The sequence below is a fragment of the Uloborus diversus genome, chromosome 4 (assembly GCF_026930045.1).
Source record: "Uloborus diversus isolate 005 chromosome 4, Udiv.v.3.1, whole genome shotgun sequence".
Taxonomy (NCBI): Eukaryota; Metazoa; Arthropoda; class Arachnida; order Araneae; family Uloboridae; genus Uloborus; species Uloborus diversus.
The window spans coordinates 85,341,088-85,360,299 of NC_072734.1; the positions used below are offsets into that span (position 1 = coordinate 85,341,088).

At 33.6% G+C, this 19,212-nt stretch overlaps 1 protein-coding gene across 1 annotated transcript; it reads right to left on the reverse strand.

Annotated features, from left to right (window-relative positions):
• Positions 1–2,885: 2,885 nt before the first annotated feature.
• LOC129221523 (40S ribosomal protein S15a) lies at positions 2,886–19,063 on the reverse strand. The gene is made up of 4 exons (XM_054856015.1): positions 18,909–19,063; positions 18,361–18,500; positions 11,589–11,754; positions 2,886–3,026 (listed from the first exon to the last, which is right to left on the reverse strand). The coding sequence occupies exons 2-4, from the start codon at positions 18,491–18,493 to the stop codon at positions 2,933–2,935; spliced, it is 393 nt and encodes a 130-aa protein (XP_054711990.1). The 5' UTR covers positions 18,494–18,500; positions 18,909–19,063; the 3' UTR covers positions 2,886–2,932.
• Between the last annotated feature and the right edge of the window lie 149 nt (positions 19,064–19,212).

Below are 19,212 nucleotides of genomic sequence, written 5' to 3' on the forward strand. Positions count from 1 at the left end.
TCAAAAATAAGGACCACCCTAATGTATATATATATATATATATATATATATATATATATATAACAATATGCAATACACAATATTATAAGCAAAGTATCCCCCTCCCCCCAAAAGGAAAATAAATTCAATTAAAAAACATTTTAATCGGAATAAATCGAAAATTCAACCACCCTAGAAGAAAATAGGATTTTATTAAAATACTGAAGCAAAATTTATGCATTTTAAAGCAAAAAAGAAATACCACCCTGCTTTCTCCCTCACGAGAAAAAAAAAGAATTTAAATCAAGTACTGGAGCAAACAAAAGTTCCTTTTCCATACGAAGAAAAAAGAATTTATTTAGTATATGCATTTAGAAAAAATCTAAAACTCCTCCAAAGAGAAAAGACAGGGTCATACTGTCTGGATGGAAAAATTCCATGACTTCAATGATATTTTCATGACCTCGTTACTCGAAAAGAATAGCAGTATTTAATCTCAAACTTGATAATGTTTGGAAATGAGCATTAGCAAAACGTCATGCCACAGCCTCATTGAAGCACTTACTCGTAATGGAAAAAATATAAGTGTACATTTAAAAAACTAAACTATTATTTGTCTTCATCATATAAATTTAAGTAAAGCAAAACTAAAGTGAAACGAATATGATGATGCTTAAATGTCTGATATTTTATTTATAAACAGGCCGAATGATATTGAATGGGACAAAGGTTGAATGAGTCATCACTAAGTTTCAATAAATTTGCTTCAAAAGTTGCCTTTTAGTGTCCAACAGTGCATTGAATCATCCATGTTACTTGACAGTATTTTGGTTCTTTAAAGAAAAGCCACATAGTTTAGTTTTTTATGTTCCTAAATCAATATTTTTTGAAAAAAAAAAAAAAAAAAAAAAACCATTTAGTAATGAATCAATCTTCTAATTCAAAAGTTAACTTGTTTTGTTTACTTATTTGCACATTTTCAAATGCCTATAAATTAATAGGTGCAGAAATTTCAGAACATGTTTGATTCCTGACATTGAACGTAGCAGTGGGTCGCATGGATTAGTTTGGCGCCCCGTATGTTAGGCACTACTGTTTTAAATTATTAGAATTTCTCTTTTTCTATATTCTATTGCCTGACTAAAGATCTTTATTTTCTAAAGCCTTCAACAAATTAAGATAAACTCTGATACGTTTAATAATAAAGTTCTTACGAGTGATGGAATCGAGCTCGGATGCAATTGAATTCCTTTTTTTTTTGAGCGAGCATGGCAAAACTAAGAACGTTAAATTTCGCTACTACAGAATATGAAACATAAGTGTCAAAAATAACAGTAAACTCAAAATAAGTGATGTCCAAGCAGTAAAATCACATCGCAAAAAAAAGGCAAGCAGCTGCGACAGTAGTGGATGCAATGAGATTTCAAAATTCAGATTTGATTTTGGGATCGTTCAATTTCTCACTTTTAATAGCTTTTATGTGCTATACTGTTAAATCACTCAAGATTTCTAATGCTCCTTTAGTTTCTGTTACTTTCTCTTTGTCCAGGACATTTTTCCGTGACTTGAAATAAATTTCCATGACTTTCGATGAAAATTTCAATTTCCCATGACTTTTCCAGGTCTGAAATTCGCTTATCTTTTTTCTATGACCCGTACGAACCCTGAAAAGATTTTCATTCATATAAGCACCCCTATCTGAATAACGATTGGTCTGCCCAAAATACCACACAAATTATCAAGTACTCCATCTGTTTTCTATTGCTGCAACCTACGAAACCGCAAATAAGTCATTTTTAAGGGCTTAAATTAATTTTTCAACAGAGGTGAAAAAAAAGCTCAAAAATAAGTCAGCACAAGTCTTTCACACAAACAAACATGTGCATTGCGAAGCCACTCTTCTTTGATCAACACAAGGTTGCTTTAAAATCGCAGAACCGGCTTTTATCCATGCCATATCAGACTACCACAGTCATCAATATCAATGATCGCTCGATTTGGAGCTCTTCAGTGTTTTTTGTAAAATGTCGCAACTATTTTATTTTTCGCGGAAAATCAGGCCTTTTTCTTAATTTGTTGTCGAGTTAATTTTTTTTTTTTTACCGTGAAACAGCTATCCTTTGGTATTGTTCTGCAGAATGGTTTTAATGCTGACTTTTTTCCCTCTCCCCCTTAGTGCAAAATCTTTCTGCATAACTCTCTCCAACTTTCTGCCACGGGGTCCACCATAGTTCAAATTTACATTAATTCCTTTATTCAACTTTTTATCATGATTTATGAAATAATGCTGAATTTTTTTAACTATTCCGGTTATGATGTCACTTTGTTGACAATCCTCACTATTGCCAAGTGTCGCGTTTCTTAGCTTACGTTTACCATCAGTTCTCTGGATTCACTGTAACGAATTTCAACATCTGATGAAGTCTTTTATTAACAGCAATAATATGTACAAGAAATGTTCATTTTTATTCAAAGTGAATTTGGAAAAGAAATTTTCTTTAATTTCTTTTAGATAAAATTAAAATGTTTCAAAATTTCAAATAGTTTGTCTCCACCCACAACCCAGTTAATTTAATATTCACTCCGAAAAAAAGTACCATTTCATATTTACTATGCATGTTAACTTTTGATGTTTTATGTAATCCCCAAAATAATGAATTTTACTACACAAACCATTTTTATATGCTTATGGGCCATTCCACGTAAAACGGTTTTGTCTTGCATGACAACTAACATATTTCATTAAAAATATTAATGAACAAATTTTTTTCTGCTAAAAAATTTGACATTACTGTTAAAAATTATTACTGTACTGTATCTTTAATATTTAGATATAAAAAGAAGAGCTTTACATCAAACTTTCAAAGTGATAATTTACAGAAATAATTGCAATCAAAAGAAACACATTTTAGCTTTTTTTTTTATTTTAAATTTATTGTGAATGTGTATTACATTAGAAGAAAAACCCTAGTATTTTCCCTCCAAGATGCTTCCTCCTTGCTTCTTCGTGGTCCATTATACCACCAGATGTCGTTAATACCAAATACCTAGAATAAAGAAAAATTTTAGGGGTGCACCAAATATTCATTTTATTCAAATATTTTAATATTCAGCCACCAAACTTAAATCTTTGATAATTTGTAAATAAACATCTTGTATACAATGAATCAAAATTATAGTATAGCAGTAGGATTAAAATATCAACTATTTGTGTACACAACATCTGTAGGTAGGAAATCAATATACAGTGGAGTTGGCAAAATATTTAGTAAGAATGGTTTTTTTTTTATATCCACCATGTAAAAGCAAAATGGGAGCTTTTTACATTAATTTAGCTAATTCTCATTGTTTAATACCAGGGATGAGAGTGGTCAGAGAGAGAAAAAAGCGGAAATCCAAAAAAAATAAAGCTCTAGTTCGGCTTCAACGGGGGTCCAAAGTTGCTGTTTGAGTCCAGAAAAGCAATGGGTTTTCCTTTGAAATTTAACTTTTTTTACTCTTTTCCAGAATCAGATAAGAATATAAAATATCTGCGCACTCAACTCAAAAAAGAACATTATTTTAACAATGTTATTTTTACATGTTTAATCATAAGAAATAAATACTTGTAGGAATATGCTTTGAGAGGTTACAAGGAACTAATTTTCATATCGATTATGTGAGCTTATAGATGCAAAGACCTAAGCTAAATTTCAAAAATTTAAAACTAAGCTTCTTTTAGCAGATATCTTAGCATTCGTAAGTTCACATATTTTTGGGAATTATATCTCCGCTGCAGATCAAACATTGGTTGGACCTTTCTTTTCTTAAACTGTTAAGTCAAGAAATTAACAGGATACCCAAATTTCTGAAAATGAAGGAAAAACTAGCAATTCGCTGCTTCTTGGAAATGCTCTGTTGAGGGAGGGGACAAAAACAAGTGCAATAAATCTAGTAGCAAAAGTTTTATTTATGAAGATGAGAGAAACGACTAGGAGCAAGTCCCCCTCATCTGCCTTTAGTCCCTTAATAGCCCAATGCACACATGGATTCCAAAACTATACCGTATTTTCAGACTTAAGCGCAGCGGCACTTACCAAGGAAAAAAGTTTATAAATTGCGAATTCGCGGCGAATGTATCCGCGCACGGTGCGCGCGCGTGCTTGTATGTGTCAATTAAATACATTCACAATATGGAGGGAGGCCCATTCTTGTACTGACAAGAGACGTCGAATGTCCTCGGAGGGTAGATATTGTCCCAAAGTTTCAAATTCTAGTAAAGACGCCATTGCAATTCTGGAGTCCTGCAAATCAGTGTAGTTCAGACGGCAAAAACTTGAGGGTTATGAATTCGGATAAACTTCTGGATTTAGGTCAATTCGTACTAAATATGAGCCCAGGTAAAATAGTTTTAGTACATAGGCTTAAGTTTGGCTGCATGGAGGGTCTAACTTTGCTGGTTTGGTCCTGGAACTGCAATAGCGTTTTCTTTGGAGAATTTGAAATTGTAGCACAATATTTGCTTTCCTAACATCAGTCGCGTCTCTTGTTAGTGCAACGTAGGGGCGGTGGAATTTATTCTACACACTGAATGCATTCAGTTGGGTGATACTGCCATACAATATCAAGAAAAGAGTTAAACCGCTTTACCTGGGTTCATATCTAGTGGGAATTAACCTAAATCCAGAGTTTCATCCAAATCTGTGATCCTCAAGGTTGTGCCATTTGGTAGTAAGTATAAGTAACATTTTGTACAATTTGCTGCATTGTACCATTTTTTTTAAGAGTGTTGATTCTTAAATAAATCTAAATTTTGAAAAAGAGGCAACAATTTCTAACCCTTGAGTCCTTGAACAAAGGGTTACTGGAGCCAGAGGCCAATTTTGGCTGCATCACACAATAGGGTCAACTTTTCATATTTTTTAGAGAAAAATAATTTTTTTTTCTTATTAAAAACATTTGAGTTTATAGTGTTAAACAAGTGAACATAAATTTTAAAACTAGGTCTGGTTTGTAAAGTAAAAATTTACGACAGAGAGAAAAATCTAAAATTTCCTTATGTGGTAGAACAAACTTTTCATAGTAAGAATAGAAAAAATAAATATGTATATAAACGACTAGTTATCTTTTTCCTTTGATTGGAACTCAAAATTTGTTTTTAAAAACTTCCTAATACGATATCGGAATCAAAAGAACAACTTGCAGCTGCCTCATTTCATCATGAAATCTCAAAACTTTTAACAGGCTGTAAAGCCTAAACCATTTGAGATTCACCGTAAATATTGTTTTCACTTTCTTAAATACACATAAAAAGTAACCATACCAAGTTTCAATAAAATTCGAGACTGTGGGTGCTAAGCCATATTTTTTGATAGACTTTTGCATTTTTTTCTAAAACAAATTAAAGAAATAAAAATATTATTGAAATGATGAATAAAATAAGCAGATATAAGGTGGCATATAGTAAAAAACCACCCCAACATTAAAAATAATTGAAATACTTGCAGGATGCAAAAAGATTGAAACCTTGAACGAGTTATTCAACCATCACCGCAGCATGCGTTTGACATTGTTGGCATGATTGATTCGAGGGAGAAAAATAGAAAGAATAAGAATTCAAGGACCGAAATTAAAAAAAAAAAAAATCGCATTTTCTTCCGATTTTTGAGAAAAATACGGCTTGAAAGAGGCAAAAAGAAAAAGCTGAAACTGGAAAAATCTCATCCTAGTAATACTGAAATTAATTCAATTACCAGACGATGCACACATCTATACAGCAAATGAACCAGAGTATGGCATGCATATCTAGATTATCTAGCTAGTACCACAAAACATAATCAAACAAAATTACAACATTCAAATTGCTACTCAATTTAAATACAGATTCAGCCAGGGGTCCCCAACCTTTGTTGCTCAAAGGGTGCATTGTTTGACATTGGTGAGGGGGGGGGGGTGCAAGCAAAGGCACAAGATAACTCTTTAGCTGCCCCCTTCCCAGTGCTACCTCTTCGTTTAGTCAAGGATTTTGCTTTAATATCCCAAGGTAAAATTTAATTTATGTATAAAAAAGGAGCGAATTTATGAAATGTAAGCTTAAATTCCTTATGTGCTATGAAGTCCTTAAAAGTTTTAGGCTTTCTTTGAATCAGCTGAAGGTTTTATGACTGAGTGATATCCCCCCAAAAAATTCCAAAATTCAAGTTTAGGTAGTTTTAGTCAATCCTTGGTGGTGTTTAGGTTGGGGAACAGGGTCCAGAATAGGATAACGGCACCAGTAACAGACATGCTTAAGACACCGCTCTTAGGTTAACTCGATTTTCTGAGCCTTTTAATATAAACTGACTTTTAAAAATATTTTCCCCTCATGCTACTACATTTCACCCAATATTTGGCTGATTCTGGATCATCTGAATAAGTTTATTCTATTTTTATTTGTTCAATTTCAAAAAACGGTCTAACCCCCAAGTAACAGCCACTGACAATTCTGATGATACCCAGTAACTGATAGGATGAGGAAAGGATAAGTAATGTATATAATTCCTCTTTTCTCTTCAAAATATGCAAAAGTTCTTTTTTTTCTTTAGATCTAAAACCTTATTAAATTCAAAGGAACATGAAACACCGGCAGACATTGTGGTGGCTGTTCATAACCTCCCACCACAGCCTTGTAAATACCAACTGGTTCATAAAATTCACTCTGATAACTCTAAATGGTTGCACCGCATTCATGGGTTGCAGTAACATCAGTTTTACCTGCCTAAAATGCTTATTGTTTAAATTGTAACTTACAACTGTTACTAGACCCTTGTCCGCTACCTTACTCTTTTCGCAGAAATTCAAATGAAATCAATCAGGTCTGTCCAGGATTTTTCACAATCCATTTTTTGTAAAAAATGAAAGTTCAAAAATACCAATTTAAAAGAAAGAATTAACAGTATATCTTGCGTATATGGCTCTATCTCTGAACTTTATAAAAAAAAAATAATAAAAAAAAAGGAAAAAACGGAATCCAGCGTTTAAATTGGTTAATGATTTTTCAAGAAAAATCGGGAAAGTTTTGCAGCTTTTTTTTTGGAAATTAACTCATTAACTCTATACAAAAGAAAAATGAAAGTTAATATTCATGTTTACAAACTAGAATGAACAATAATCATATTTGTATGTAAAAAAAGGTTAAATTTTTGCGGATTTTTTTATAAAATGGTTCGTTTTTGCAAATTTCTGTTATTTGTTCTGACATCTGTTTTATCATTTACTAACATTAAAAAAATATGTACAGGTTTTTCTTTTTATGTTTCCCTTTAAGGTTCTACATTTCCTTTACATAAAATGAGGTCGGCCGTTTACTGTTATTAAAGTTTATAATTAACGGGTAGATAATATATAACCGAATTATAATGTGTAAGTAATATTTCTTACTGTTTTGTTAAAACACCTGAACTAAAATTGGGGCGATAAAAAGAGAAGTCGATCGCAATCGCCGCAGCGGTAGAAAGGCAGCAAATTACTGTATTTCCTTTTTTAAATTTACGATTAAAATAAATATCAAAATAAATTTCATTTATTTGCCTCCTCACAAAGTGTAGTAACCGGTGAATTCCAGCTAACATGAAACCAAGAGGTCAGAAAATCAATTTAAACAAATCCCTAAGAGTTATATATCATTGGAAAGCTTATAACCCCTAGAACAAAGATCTAGTGTTACTTTTTTCTCATATTAGGATTATTTAGTGGAGGAAGAGATGGTAAAATGTCTATTTTTTGTGTTTTTTAGCAAGAAAAATGATCATTTTTGTACCTTACTAGCAAAAATACCTCGCGTTGCCTGGGTCAGTAATAATTATGAGAAACAATCATTACTTGCCCTTGTTTTTTGTTTTAAACGAAAATTTAAAAAACCTTTTTGACGTGATTAAAAATCGAGCTTCTTCCTTACTCATTAAACTAAAATAGCAATAACTACAAAGAACAAAATAGTATTCAATAAGAAACGAAAGCACTACATTTAAGCATATGGGGCATTCCACGGTATTTTTGACATTTATGTAGAGTCCGTAACGTGACCTTTTTTGCCATGACTTTTTAATTTACTGTTTGTTTAGCATATTATTTTATTTTGATCTTTTCCTACCAACACACCAGCTAATATTAATATAATTTGCAAATCAAACGGTAAATTAAAAAGTTATGGCAAAAAAAGGTCACGTTACGGACTCTACATAATGTCAAATATACCGTGGAATGCCCCATATACAAATTTGAAGAATTTCCAAAACATGAAATTAAACTTTACATGTTTAAAAAGATTTATCAGTTAGTACTTTTTTTTTTAAATCTAAAACCTTCTCTGTATGGCTATTGATGTACGAACTGTTTTAAAAAATGTAGCCGCCTGTGTTTCCCTTACACTTGCTTTAGTTATTTTGGGAAATTTCAATTATTGTGGGCACTTGGTGTGGTTTAAAATGTTACCAAATTTGCGAGAATCATTTTGAGACACCTTTGATAATACTCCCCCTCCTTACTAATTTTTATTATAGAAATATTGTCGCCAGATGCTGAGATACATTTGGTCAAAATAAAATGGCGCCAAACGGTTTCATCCGAAATGTTTCCAAAATAAGTAGTAAAATTTGGCGATTGTTTGAAATTGTGCAAAAATAAAAATTAATGGAAGTTTTTGTGCGGTTTATGGATTTGCCTAATTTAGTTGTTGAATTATTTTACACAGTATTTTTTTTAAGTATCTTTGATTGGCGATATTTTGTTTATATGGTGAAAGCTGAGGAACATTATTACGTAGTCTTTGGGCTCAAAAACAGCGACAGTGGAAAAAACTGCCAATTGCATCAGGGGGGGGGGGGGGGGGGGGGGGGGGGGGGGGGGGGGGGGGGGGGGGGGGGGGGGGGGGGGGAAATAAAAAGGGAGAAAAAGAAAGAAGTCTGATGCAGCATTTTCTAGGGGCCTGTGATTGCATTCTCAGAGAAATCTAAACCTGTTGCCATTTTGTTTTGTTTTCTACTGGGATAAAAAAAAAAAAAAACATAACTATAGAAACAAAATTGACTTCTTTTTAAGAAACAAAATATTATACAAATAAGAAGCATTATATTTGCCAGTATTTAATGATTTATCATTTCCCCAAGCACAGAAGAGCTGACTTTCTTTCTTTTCTTTGTTGTGGTATTAACTGATCAGATGCGAATATAAGATGATCCCCCAAATTTAACTTAAAAAAAATTTTATCAGGTTTTACACTGAAATATACGTTACTTTTATTTCAGATTTTCTTTCAATAAATAATTTGTGAAAGGTCTGTTTTGGTTGATCAGAATTTCGTGAAGGGTCCGTTTTGGTTGATTGGCATTTTGTGAAGGGTTCGCTTTGGTTGATTGAAGGGTCCGTTAATGGACCCAAATTTCCTCTGGTCAGATAGATCCCTGTCAATATTCTCTTTTTTCGGCAATGCATACCTGCCAACATGTCTACTTGGAAAACCTTACAATCTCCCGTTCAAAACCTTACAATGATTCAAAATTACAATAACACTCTAATTTCCTTTACATTTTTATTACATTACAAGAAACATAACTGTACTAGAAAACATAGAAGGCCATTGAAAACTAAAAATAGAAATGTTCAAAAAATTACAATATCTTGATGAGGTACTGGGGTACCTAATTTTGGCCCAACCTCATACTGCAAATTAAAAAAAAAAAATTACTCTGCCTCCATACTTTTTAAATGTTTATACGCAGCAGATTTAGCCAACAAAGCTTATTGTTTATTTTTGGACTTCATGATACCAATTTTTGAAAAAACAAATGTAATATTGCAGTCTGCAGAACCGAAAATTCGTATTTTGAATTCTTTATTGTTAGAAATGTTTAAAGATATTTTATGCAAATTTGTTCAGCCATTTGTTCTCAAAAGTTGTGTATGTATAACTGATGTGAAGTATGCTGAGAGATGCAACCAGAAAAATGACCAAGATTTGTTAATTGGTAGTGCTACCTTAAAAGTAGTCAATAAATTAGAAAGTAAGGAAAAACAGCAATTTTAGTCTGATGTTAGACAGTACTTTTCTGCATGCTGCAATTATATCAGACTCAAGTTTCCTGTTAATAGCGATGTATTAATGCATGCTGAAGTTGCGGACATTGACAAAATTTCCCAAAAGTCTTTCATGGATGTGCATTATTTTTTGTTTTAGTCCGACCACATGCAAATTTTTTAGCAATTTCACATTTAGGAAACATTTTTTTAAAGAGTTGCCCTGCATGATCAGCTATTGCTAAAGGCAGATTATGCTCTAATATGAAACTGGTGAAGAGGCACTCCGCGCGTATGACATCACTTCCCGCAGCGTCGTCCACACGATTAAAGAATGTCCCGAGTCTCTGAGATTTTTCTTAAATTGTCATATAATCTTGGTGCTTTTTAGTTGCAACATGGTCCTTAATATCACTTTTGCCACCATGCGCAATTTTTATATCGCAACTGCAAATGGTACAGAGCGCAAATGAGGGCCCTTTCCTTGACTGTTTTATGCAGGGGATTTCTTGTGCATAGGATTCCAGAAACACTTGATTATAACTTTTTCCTTTTTTCTTTTCCATTTCACGGCAGTGACGATTATTCAATCCAGAAAGAAAGAACACTGTTACAGAAGCAAAATCCAAAAATAAATTCACACGAGGCGAGCAAAGCCGATCACGTTATTGCTGCACGTCTTTCTAGCCGGCAGGAGTGGATGCTCAACGAGTTGCTAAAAATCACGATCGACGCATGGAGGCGGGCTTAACAACTTCCCTCGTTTATAAACAAATAGCGCATGCGTAGAGGCTAGGAGAAAAGTGTTGGATGGTACGTTGAAATTGCGCATTTCTTCTTCGCGTAAAGGCTCGGGTTTGGAAGCTCAGTGATCACGTGATCACCATGCGTAAAAGCATTGCGCGGTGGCTCCAGTCGATTGTAGATAGATGGGCTTGAGCGCGTTCGATTGTTTGAACGAAAGTTTTGCATTTTTAGGTTTTGAGGGAAATTTTACGCGAAACCGTACAATTTTAGTACAGAACCTTACAACCGTACAATTTGTACCAAAACCGTACAATGTACGGCCAAACCGTACAAGTTGGCAGGTATGGCAATGTCAAAGAAGAGTTTCGCACCTTTTCCCCAGATTATTTTTCATAAATGAAACCAACTTCAGGTTATTTTTGGTGACATCAAAAACTTTCCCCGTTACAAGTTGGTTCTAAATACATAATTTCAGACTATCTTTGGCGATTTGTGATGCTGAAGAAATGAAGGTTCAGGACCTCCCCTAAAAACACTTTTCAAAATATCTTTGATATAAATGTTTTATTAATGTAAGATATTTTAATCTATTTGTGTGGAGACTTTTGAAGAGGAGGATCACTCTGATTATCTTTTGGTATTGACAGTTTTTGTTGGAGATTCACTCTCCTGCAATTTTTAAGATTGGGAAGGGGGGGGGGGGGGACAACTTTTATCAATGTTACTGTTTCTACAATTCAGAATTGTGGAACAACAATTTGAAAAATCGCAGTAAAAATTTTTTGAACAGAATTTTTTCTGATAATCAATCAAGCTCGAAAATATCTTACCCAAACTGTCTGGATGGAAGAAGATTCCTCATCCATTTTTCAAGATCTCTTAGCTGTACATCAAAGCGTGGACTGATTACACCACATTTGTTTAACCTTCCAGTAAGGTTTACTACAATTTTTCCTGCTCTGTGATCATCTACTATTTCAAACTCCCCAATGTAACCTGAAAAGCAGATAAAACATTAGTAAATAACTATCTTGATTCTGCATCCATTCAAGTTATTTTCTTGAATATTAACAAATTGGCGACAAAACTTTATGACCAAAAGACTGGCGATATATCGTCAAGCGTCCGCCAAATTATAACACCACTTGAGTTTACATCGAAATTAACAATGATTTCCCTCCAAAAAAAGAGCAAAAGATCCCTTTAGAACACCCGAATCCAATCAAAAGGGAAAGTGCACAACTAGACCCCACTAGGAGTCTACGTACCAAATTTCCACTTTCTAGGACATTCTGTTCTCGAGTTATGCGACTTACATATGCACATCTGCACATTTATGCATCAGGAGAAAATTAGTTGTAATTAACTCGGGAATTGGCATTATGGATATTTTGCGTGTCAATACGTTTTCAGGCACTTATCCACGTGTGGTTGAGTTGAAAAAAAAAAAAAAAAAAAAAAAAACTCAATATTCATTCGGGGGTGAGTAAAATGAAAATTAAGGTTGATTTTTGAGTAAAAATTTTTTTCGCGAATACTTCATTTTTTGTAAAAGGAAGTAAAAATAGTAAGAATAACAAATATTTGCAGTACAAACCCAGGGTTCGTACTCAATTTCAGAAATAAAATGAAGGAGTTTTGGAGGAGTAAAATGAGATCTTGAAGGAGTACTAATGGGCTGTCATTTAAAGATGTTGCACTTTTCTTCAACATATTGTTACAAATCCTGTAAATAGTAATTATTGTAGTAACGTAACCTGTAAATAGTTCCCCGTAATGAATATACAACCCCCTTAACATATGGCTAAAGTATACGACCCCCCTATTTCTTTTTTTGTTCATTGATAAAATTTGATAACGGTCTACTATTTTCCAGAAGCATTTGGAATATTTGAGAGATTTCTTTCGGTGTGTATATAAACCGTTACGCTGGATAAAGGTTGAGTTTCGATTGAGAATTTGTACTCAGAGTGTGTATTAGCTCTGTTTATAGCGAGGCATTTCGCTGTGTTGTTTTCGTATTTGGAAGTAAATACGTGTGTAACCGTTGAGTTTACGGTGTTGAGTGATATTTGCTTAATTGCTGATGATTATTTTAGCAGTTGTTAATGATTTCTCCTGTACATAGTGTAAATAAAGCTCCTGTGTTTTTATCAAGAACTGTGTCTTCATTTCAAGAAAGTGGAAGTCGCACCGAATCCGTTACAATATTTTACCCCCTTCCCCCTTGTCACAAACTGTCACACTTCACCTAACTCCTCTTCTTGTCACATGTCATATTTTTTTAAAATATTGTTATAATAATTTGTGTGATGTCACCCTCTCTCTTCCCCTTATCACAATTTCATCAACTTGTCTCCCCCTCAAGACACAACATCCATTGTGGATGACCCATTTTACAATATCATATCTGCGATTTACAAAACAGTTGTTTTTTTAACACATTCACTTAATATAGTACATCAAAGTATGTATTTATAAATATTTAAATAATTAGACAACCTGACTTCTGCTGCTGAGAGCGAGGTGGAGGGAAAAACAATAATCATAAAACTTGAAAAAATAGCCAAGCATTATTTAAGAATGTTTTACTTCACTTGGGAAACTTCTTAGTTATCTAATATTTTCACCTTCAGCTTTTATGACTTCTATGATCAATATACAAATCACATCTTTATAAAACAAATAAATATACCAAATCACATTAAAATTGCCCTGATACAATCGCCCTTGTGACGAAGTTAAGTTGTCAATTGAAATATTTTTTTAAGTTATTGTCGTAGAAGATTATGCAGTCTTGAACTAAAAAAGAAGGAGTTTTGAAGGAGTTAAAACAAAAATGAAGGAGTTTGAAGGGCCCTTCAAAAAAATTTCCTAAATGAAGGAGTAGTGGAGGAGTTTTGAAGGAGCGTACGAACCCTGAAATCAGGGTGTGAAATTGGACTGATTTTGAGGTAAACTTTACCTCAAAATCAGCCCTTTACCCTAAAGGACTGGGAGGATTTAAAATTTCTGCAATTGGCAGCAGCAGAGACCAACAAAAATTGTAAAATTTTAGGTGCCATTTATTTCCTATTATGGGTTCCTAGACATAAAAATTAACCATCTAGGTGCCATTTTGAACAAATGAAATACATGCATTCAAATAATTTTTAAAAATATTTTTTTTTTCATCTCAAAATTCAAATAACCATTGTTTATTTCTTAATCTGTTCTGAAAGAATTAGACGGCAACACAAGATTCTTTTTTTAACTTGTCGGAACCAGGGTTGCTATTAGCACTCATCAGCCTGGCATAGGAAGTGAATAAGCCGGAGGCAGAAAACCTCTTAAGGAAGCCAAGAGTGCCAAACAAACTGGTAGCTAATATGGAATTAGCACTGATCAGACGAGTGACTGAAACAATGGTTCGGTTCAACTCAAATATTGAAGACAAGGCAGGAATATTCAGTAAGTTACCACCCTATGGAGTTATATTTTGTTTCAAAACTTGTAATAAGCCGCATTTTTTTTTTTTTTGGCCTAAGAAATGACAAGTGAATATGTAGTTTCTTAGATAAAAAATGTTAGTCTATTATATTTTTTGAATATTTTTGGCATAAAATATAGAGCTGTCAAGTGTGGGACAAAATATCTAATTTCCTGTGTAACGGACCACTACTTATATCTTTTTGAAATGATCACTAAAAAGTAATTAGAAGGAAAGCAAAGAATATATGTAATATATTTTCAACAGAATCAAAGGGGAAAATCAAATCAAGAACTTTGAAGCTGATGTCCTAAAGTATCTCCAATACGTGAACAGTTAATTTCGTTAAAAAATACCAATTATAAATAAATTAGAAAAAAGAATTTTGCTTATCAAATCAAACGAGTCAATTACTTTTACTAGGTCAACAAATTTTTAACTGTCAACCCTTATTAATTAGTGTATAGATGAAATTATGAACTATCCCACAGGTAACCGTGGAATCACTCAATACCATGTGTTTTCACGAACGGTTTCAAACTTAGAGCAAGTTTTTTTTTCTTCACCTACAAGATACAAGAGTTATTTTTAATAACTATTGAATCTGTCTCCTTATTTGGATCTCTAGAGATTCATATTAATTTGTTCCATATATTGGTACTTGATGTCTGCCATAATTGAATGCGGACATAGTTTATCTTCAAAGCTGGAATTAATTTGCTAACCAAAAGGGCATGATACTTCAGCAGCAGTTGAAGATGATATATAGGATTATTCAATGTTGCAATCAGAGCATTAAAATTTCTTTTTGAGAGAGTTTTTAACAGAAAGGGCAAGTTGAAGTTAATATTGTAAGGAAAAACTTTAAATATCAGAAAATATACTTACCAAGAAATACCCCAGTAAACTGGGGTATAAATCAGTGTACTTTTAATACCAGGGTTGGCAAGTTTTTGCCGGGGGCGGAAAAAACCACGGTTTTTACCGGCCGGCAAAAATAGGTTTTTGCCAGTTGTTGCCAAAGTGGCAAAAATGGATTTTGTGTTAACAACTTACGGAGTTTTTTTCCTTTTATATAAAAGTAAAAGCATGAAAAGATTTTGATAAAAGGCTTTGCCATTTTCTATAGAGTGAGCTAGTATTACTAAAAAGTAGAGTTAATATAGAATGCACATATTGATCAGCTTTTTTTCTTCTTTTTTAATTCTTCTCTTGGCTATCCATTTTCCCAGTAAGTGAAAAAAAATGCATTATTTCTTTAGTGAGGAAAGTTAATATTTTTCTACATTCAAGTAAATACTGTTATTAATTAAATAGCTTAAAAATCTTAGTGGGATAAAAAAAAGTGAATTATTAAATTATATATGTATATATATGTAATTAGAATTCAATCTTTTTATTAATTTACTAAGCTTAAGTAAACATTCTTTGTTTTAGCATTGAAGGAATTGGCTCATTCTGAAAAAATTGTTTTAGCAAACATTTAAAATATTAAAGTGCATTATTTATATTATATTGTCACTATTTCTTGATTAACACTATAATGCTACTTTATTTGCAATTAGGTTTTTGCCGTTTCTTCCATTTTTGCCATGGTTTTTTCCACTGTCCCGGCAAAAATACCTTTTTGCCGGCAAAAAACCCAACCCTGTTTAATACTAACCCTTTTTAAAAAGGAGAAAAACATGTATGTAGGTTTTAAAAGCGTAGACCATTTGCTATTAAAAAACAGCACCAACAAAATTTTTCCTTCAAACGTGTTTGAATGACATGAATCTTGAAAAAAATCGTAATCTTCCAAGACAATCTTTTTTAAAGATGATTGTATAAGGATGACTAAGTATAATTTTTTTACGCAGTGGTTGCGGCACCGACCGTCGGAGCTGGATTCGGCATCCGACCTAGAAACTTGCGCATGCGCAAATCTGACACTTTCAACGGATTGACACGCCTCCTTCGCTTCGCGTGGCGGTTCTAGCTAGCGACGTCTCTAGTTCCAACTACTTCCGACCATGTGCGTGCGTGCTTGGATCGTGTAAAAATGGCTAGCATCATGGAACGCGGTGCGAGTTTCAAAGCGTACATTGAATATTCGAAAACTATTTAAAAGAGTTCAAAATGAATAGCTCTACGGATTTCCTCCCTAGAATTTTGCGCTCGAGGGCATGAGTTAGAGTTCGGAAAAGAATTCCTGCCGTATTATACGACCGGCGGTGACACACATCGGTTAGTCGGCGTAAATCTACCTTAATTCTTATTAAATTATTGCTAAATATAGTATTTCACTGGAAATTCATATTAAGTCTCATATTATACATCCGACCTCCATAGAATTTCATAAGGTATATTTGAATCATGTCTGACCCAAAGCAGCGGCACTCGAGGGCATGGGTCGGAGATGGTAGATGTATCGCATCGAATAATTGAATTATGATTAAAGCATAATTACAGATTGTGTATGCCGTTTTAATATCTATATTAATTCCAGAACTATCATTTCGCTCGGCGTATATATCTTAATTTGCGTAGTCGGCCATATATTACTCGTCCGACCGCTTAGAATGTCATTGGGAAAGTATCTTAATTTGTGTGGTCGGCCATACATATTTCGTCTGACCGCTAAGCATGGTCATTGGGAAAGTATCTTAATTTGTGTGGTCTGCCATACATAATTCGTCCGACCGCTTAGACTCATTGGGAAAGAATCTTTATTTGTGTGGTCGGCTATACATATTTCGTCCAACCGTTTAGCATGGTCATTGGGAAAGTATCTTAATTTGTGTGGTCGGTCATACATAATTCGTCCGACCGCATAGAATATCATTGGTCGGCTGTTGAAATTAGATCCCGCCCCCTTGGTCGGGTTCATAAAACAATCCCGACCCCAAGGCAGTAATTTCTACTCTGCGCATGCGCAGAAGGAGGTCGGTACTTCATAGCATTTCCGGCGGTCGGTGCCGCAACCACTGCCATTTTTTTAAAACAATTTTTTAAGAGTAAAAAAAAATGGTGACCATATACAGTACAACCTTGATATCTCAAATCTCTCGGAATGGGAAAAAATTCGAGATATCGAGTTTTTGAATTATCAAGGTTTTAAAATAATTACGCTAGTAACTCTCACAATTACATACACGTACGCAATATACATTAATATATGTACAATGGGACCACTTCGAATTACGATCAATAAAGTAGTCTTCAATATTCTAGATTTGAAATTTTATAATTGTCGAAAGTGCACAGGATGACATTTTGAAATGAACAACAATTTCAACTTGGTTTTTTCACCTAAAAATTTAAAATTCTAATCTTATCTTCAACCAGTAACCCCACATTCAAAACGTTATCAGCAGACGTTTTGTAGGAGTTAAAAAAGCAAAATGATGAAAATGAGGAACGCATTTTCCGTTTTCACTTGAAAACTGATGGCTGAAAAGTCGAACCCCCTTACTAACACTCTCCTATTATCTTGTCCCAACCCTCTTATCACAAAATTTCCAAGAAAAGGGATGAAAAAGTTAAGTAATTGTCCCTGGAACTGGTTTTACTACAAAAGTTGCCAAAGAAACACGACAATTGAAACGTGCTTCTGTGCAAATATTTTGACATATCAAGGGTTTCGAAAAACAAATTTCGAGATAACTATGAAAAATACATAGGAATTTTATAGAAAATGCTGGGGATTTTTTTTTTTTTCGAGACATCAAGGGTTTTGAGCTATCAAGATTGACTGCATTTAGCATTATCTAAAAACTTGAAGCTGAGGGGACGATTCTTTTGTCCACGTAAAAGGCAGTTGCAGAAGATTTATGGGGGCTAACCTCAAACACTTCCATTAATGTTTAGTAAGTTACCGCCCTATAGCCAGGTCTAAAACAGAAATACATGAAATACACCGCCAACTTGGTCAATTCCAGCCGAAGACTGCAGTTTCGTGCTTATTAGCCTTCCCTTAATTTCCCTCCAGGTACAAACCCTGCCCACAGTTTTCTCATCCTTACCAATGGTATATTGGTAATGGGATTCTAGTTGGAATGTATCAACTCTTTCCTAGTAAATTGATCAACCGAACTAAGTTTTAATCTCTCAAGTGTACAGTATATTTTTTGAATAACGTTAAATTTACTTACCATGTTTCATCATGACTGTTAGGAATTTGATAATGACTTTTGAACACGGCCTGATGAGCACTTGTCTTTTACCTCGTTTCTCTGCATTGTTTATGGACTTTAATGTGTCCGCAAGAACATTCATTCGCACCATTTTAAAGCTGAAAAATAAAAAGATGAAACAGTGAGGGTCATTTTAGCAAGTGATCACACGTACAGAACTAGGAGAATTATGAAGACAGAAACGTCAGTGAATAATTAGATCTATAATAGTTCTTATGCCACACAAAAACTAAATATTAAGCCCATATCAACCGCCCTGCAAATTTAACCTCGCTCCGTCCGATTTGTCGACTAGTCTCGGAATCGATGGTAAACAGATTAGCGACTTTAGGAATCAATAGAGAGACATGGGCCTTTATTTATAAATTAGAACAGGAGACTACTTAATCTTAAATTGTGCAAAGCTTTATGATGGATAACAACTTGCGTCTATGATGGAAAACAAAGAAGTAAATTTATAACGAACAAGAAAAATAACAAATGGTAAGAACAGAAAAGTTACTAACTCTTTAATTTATCCGCAGTGTTCCGCACAAATTATTAATTATTTTATGATGGTTATAGATTTCGATATTTACACATTAAAATGCTTGCGAAGCGCAGCTACTGCCACAGAAGAGAAACCATTGAAATTTTTAATCGGTTACAGTTATTGAAATTCTCTTTAGAAAAATAATTTTTAAAGCTTGCTGCAAATATTCTTGAACTATACAGATATTTCAGAATCATATACTTGAATATCACTTAGTTAAACCTTGTTCTTTATTTTTCTTTTATAAATATATAAATAAATAAAGGAAAAACTATTAC

Coding starts and splice junctions, on each gene's coding strand:
- LOC129221523 (XM_054856015.1), bottom strand. CDS start 18,493: ATGGTGCGAATGAATGTTCTTGCGGACACATTAAAGTCCATAAACAAT. Junction 11,755..18,360: donor AACAGTCATGATGAAACATG/GTAAGTAAATTT, acceptor TCTGCTTTTCAG/GTTACATTGGGGAGTTTGAA. Junction 3,027..11,588: donor CTTCCATCCAGACAGTTTGG/GTAAGATATTTT, acceptor TCTTTATTCTAG/GTATTTGGTATTAACGACAT.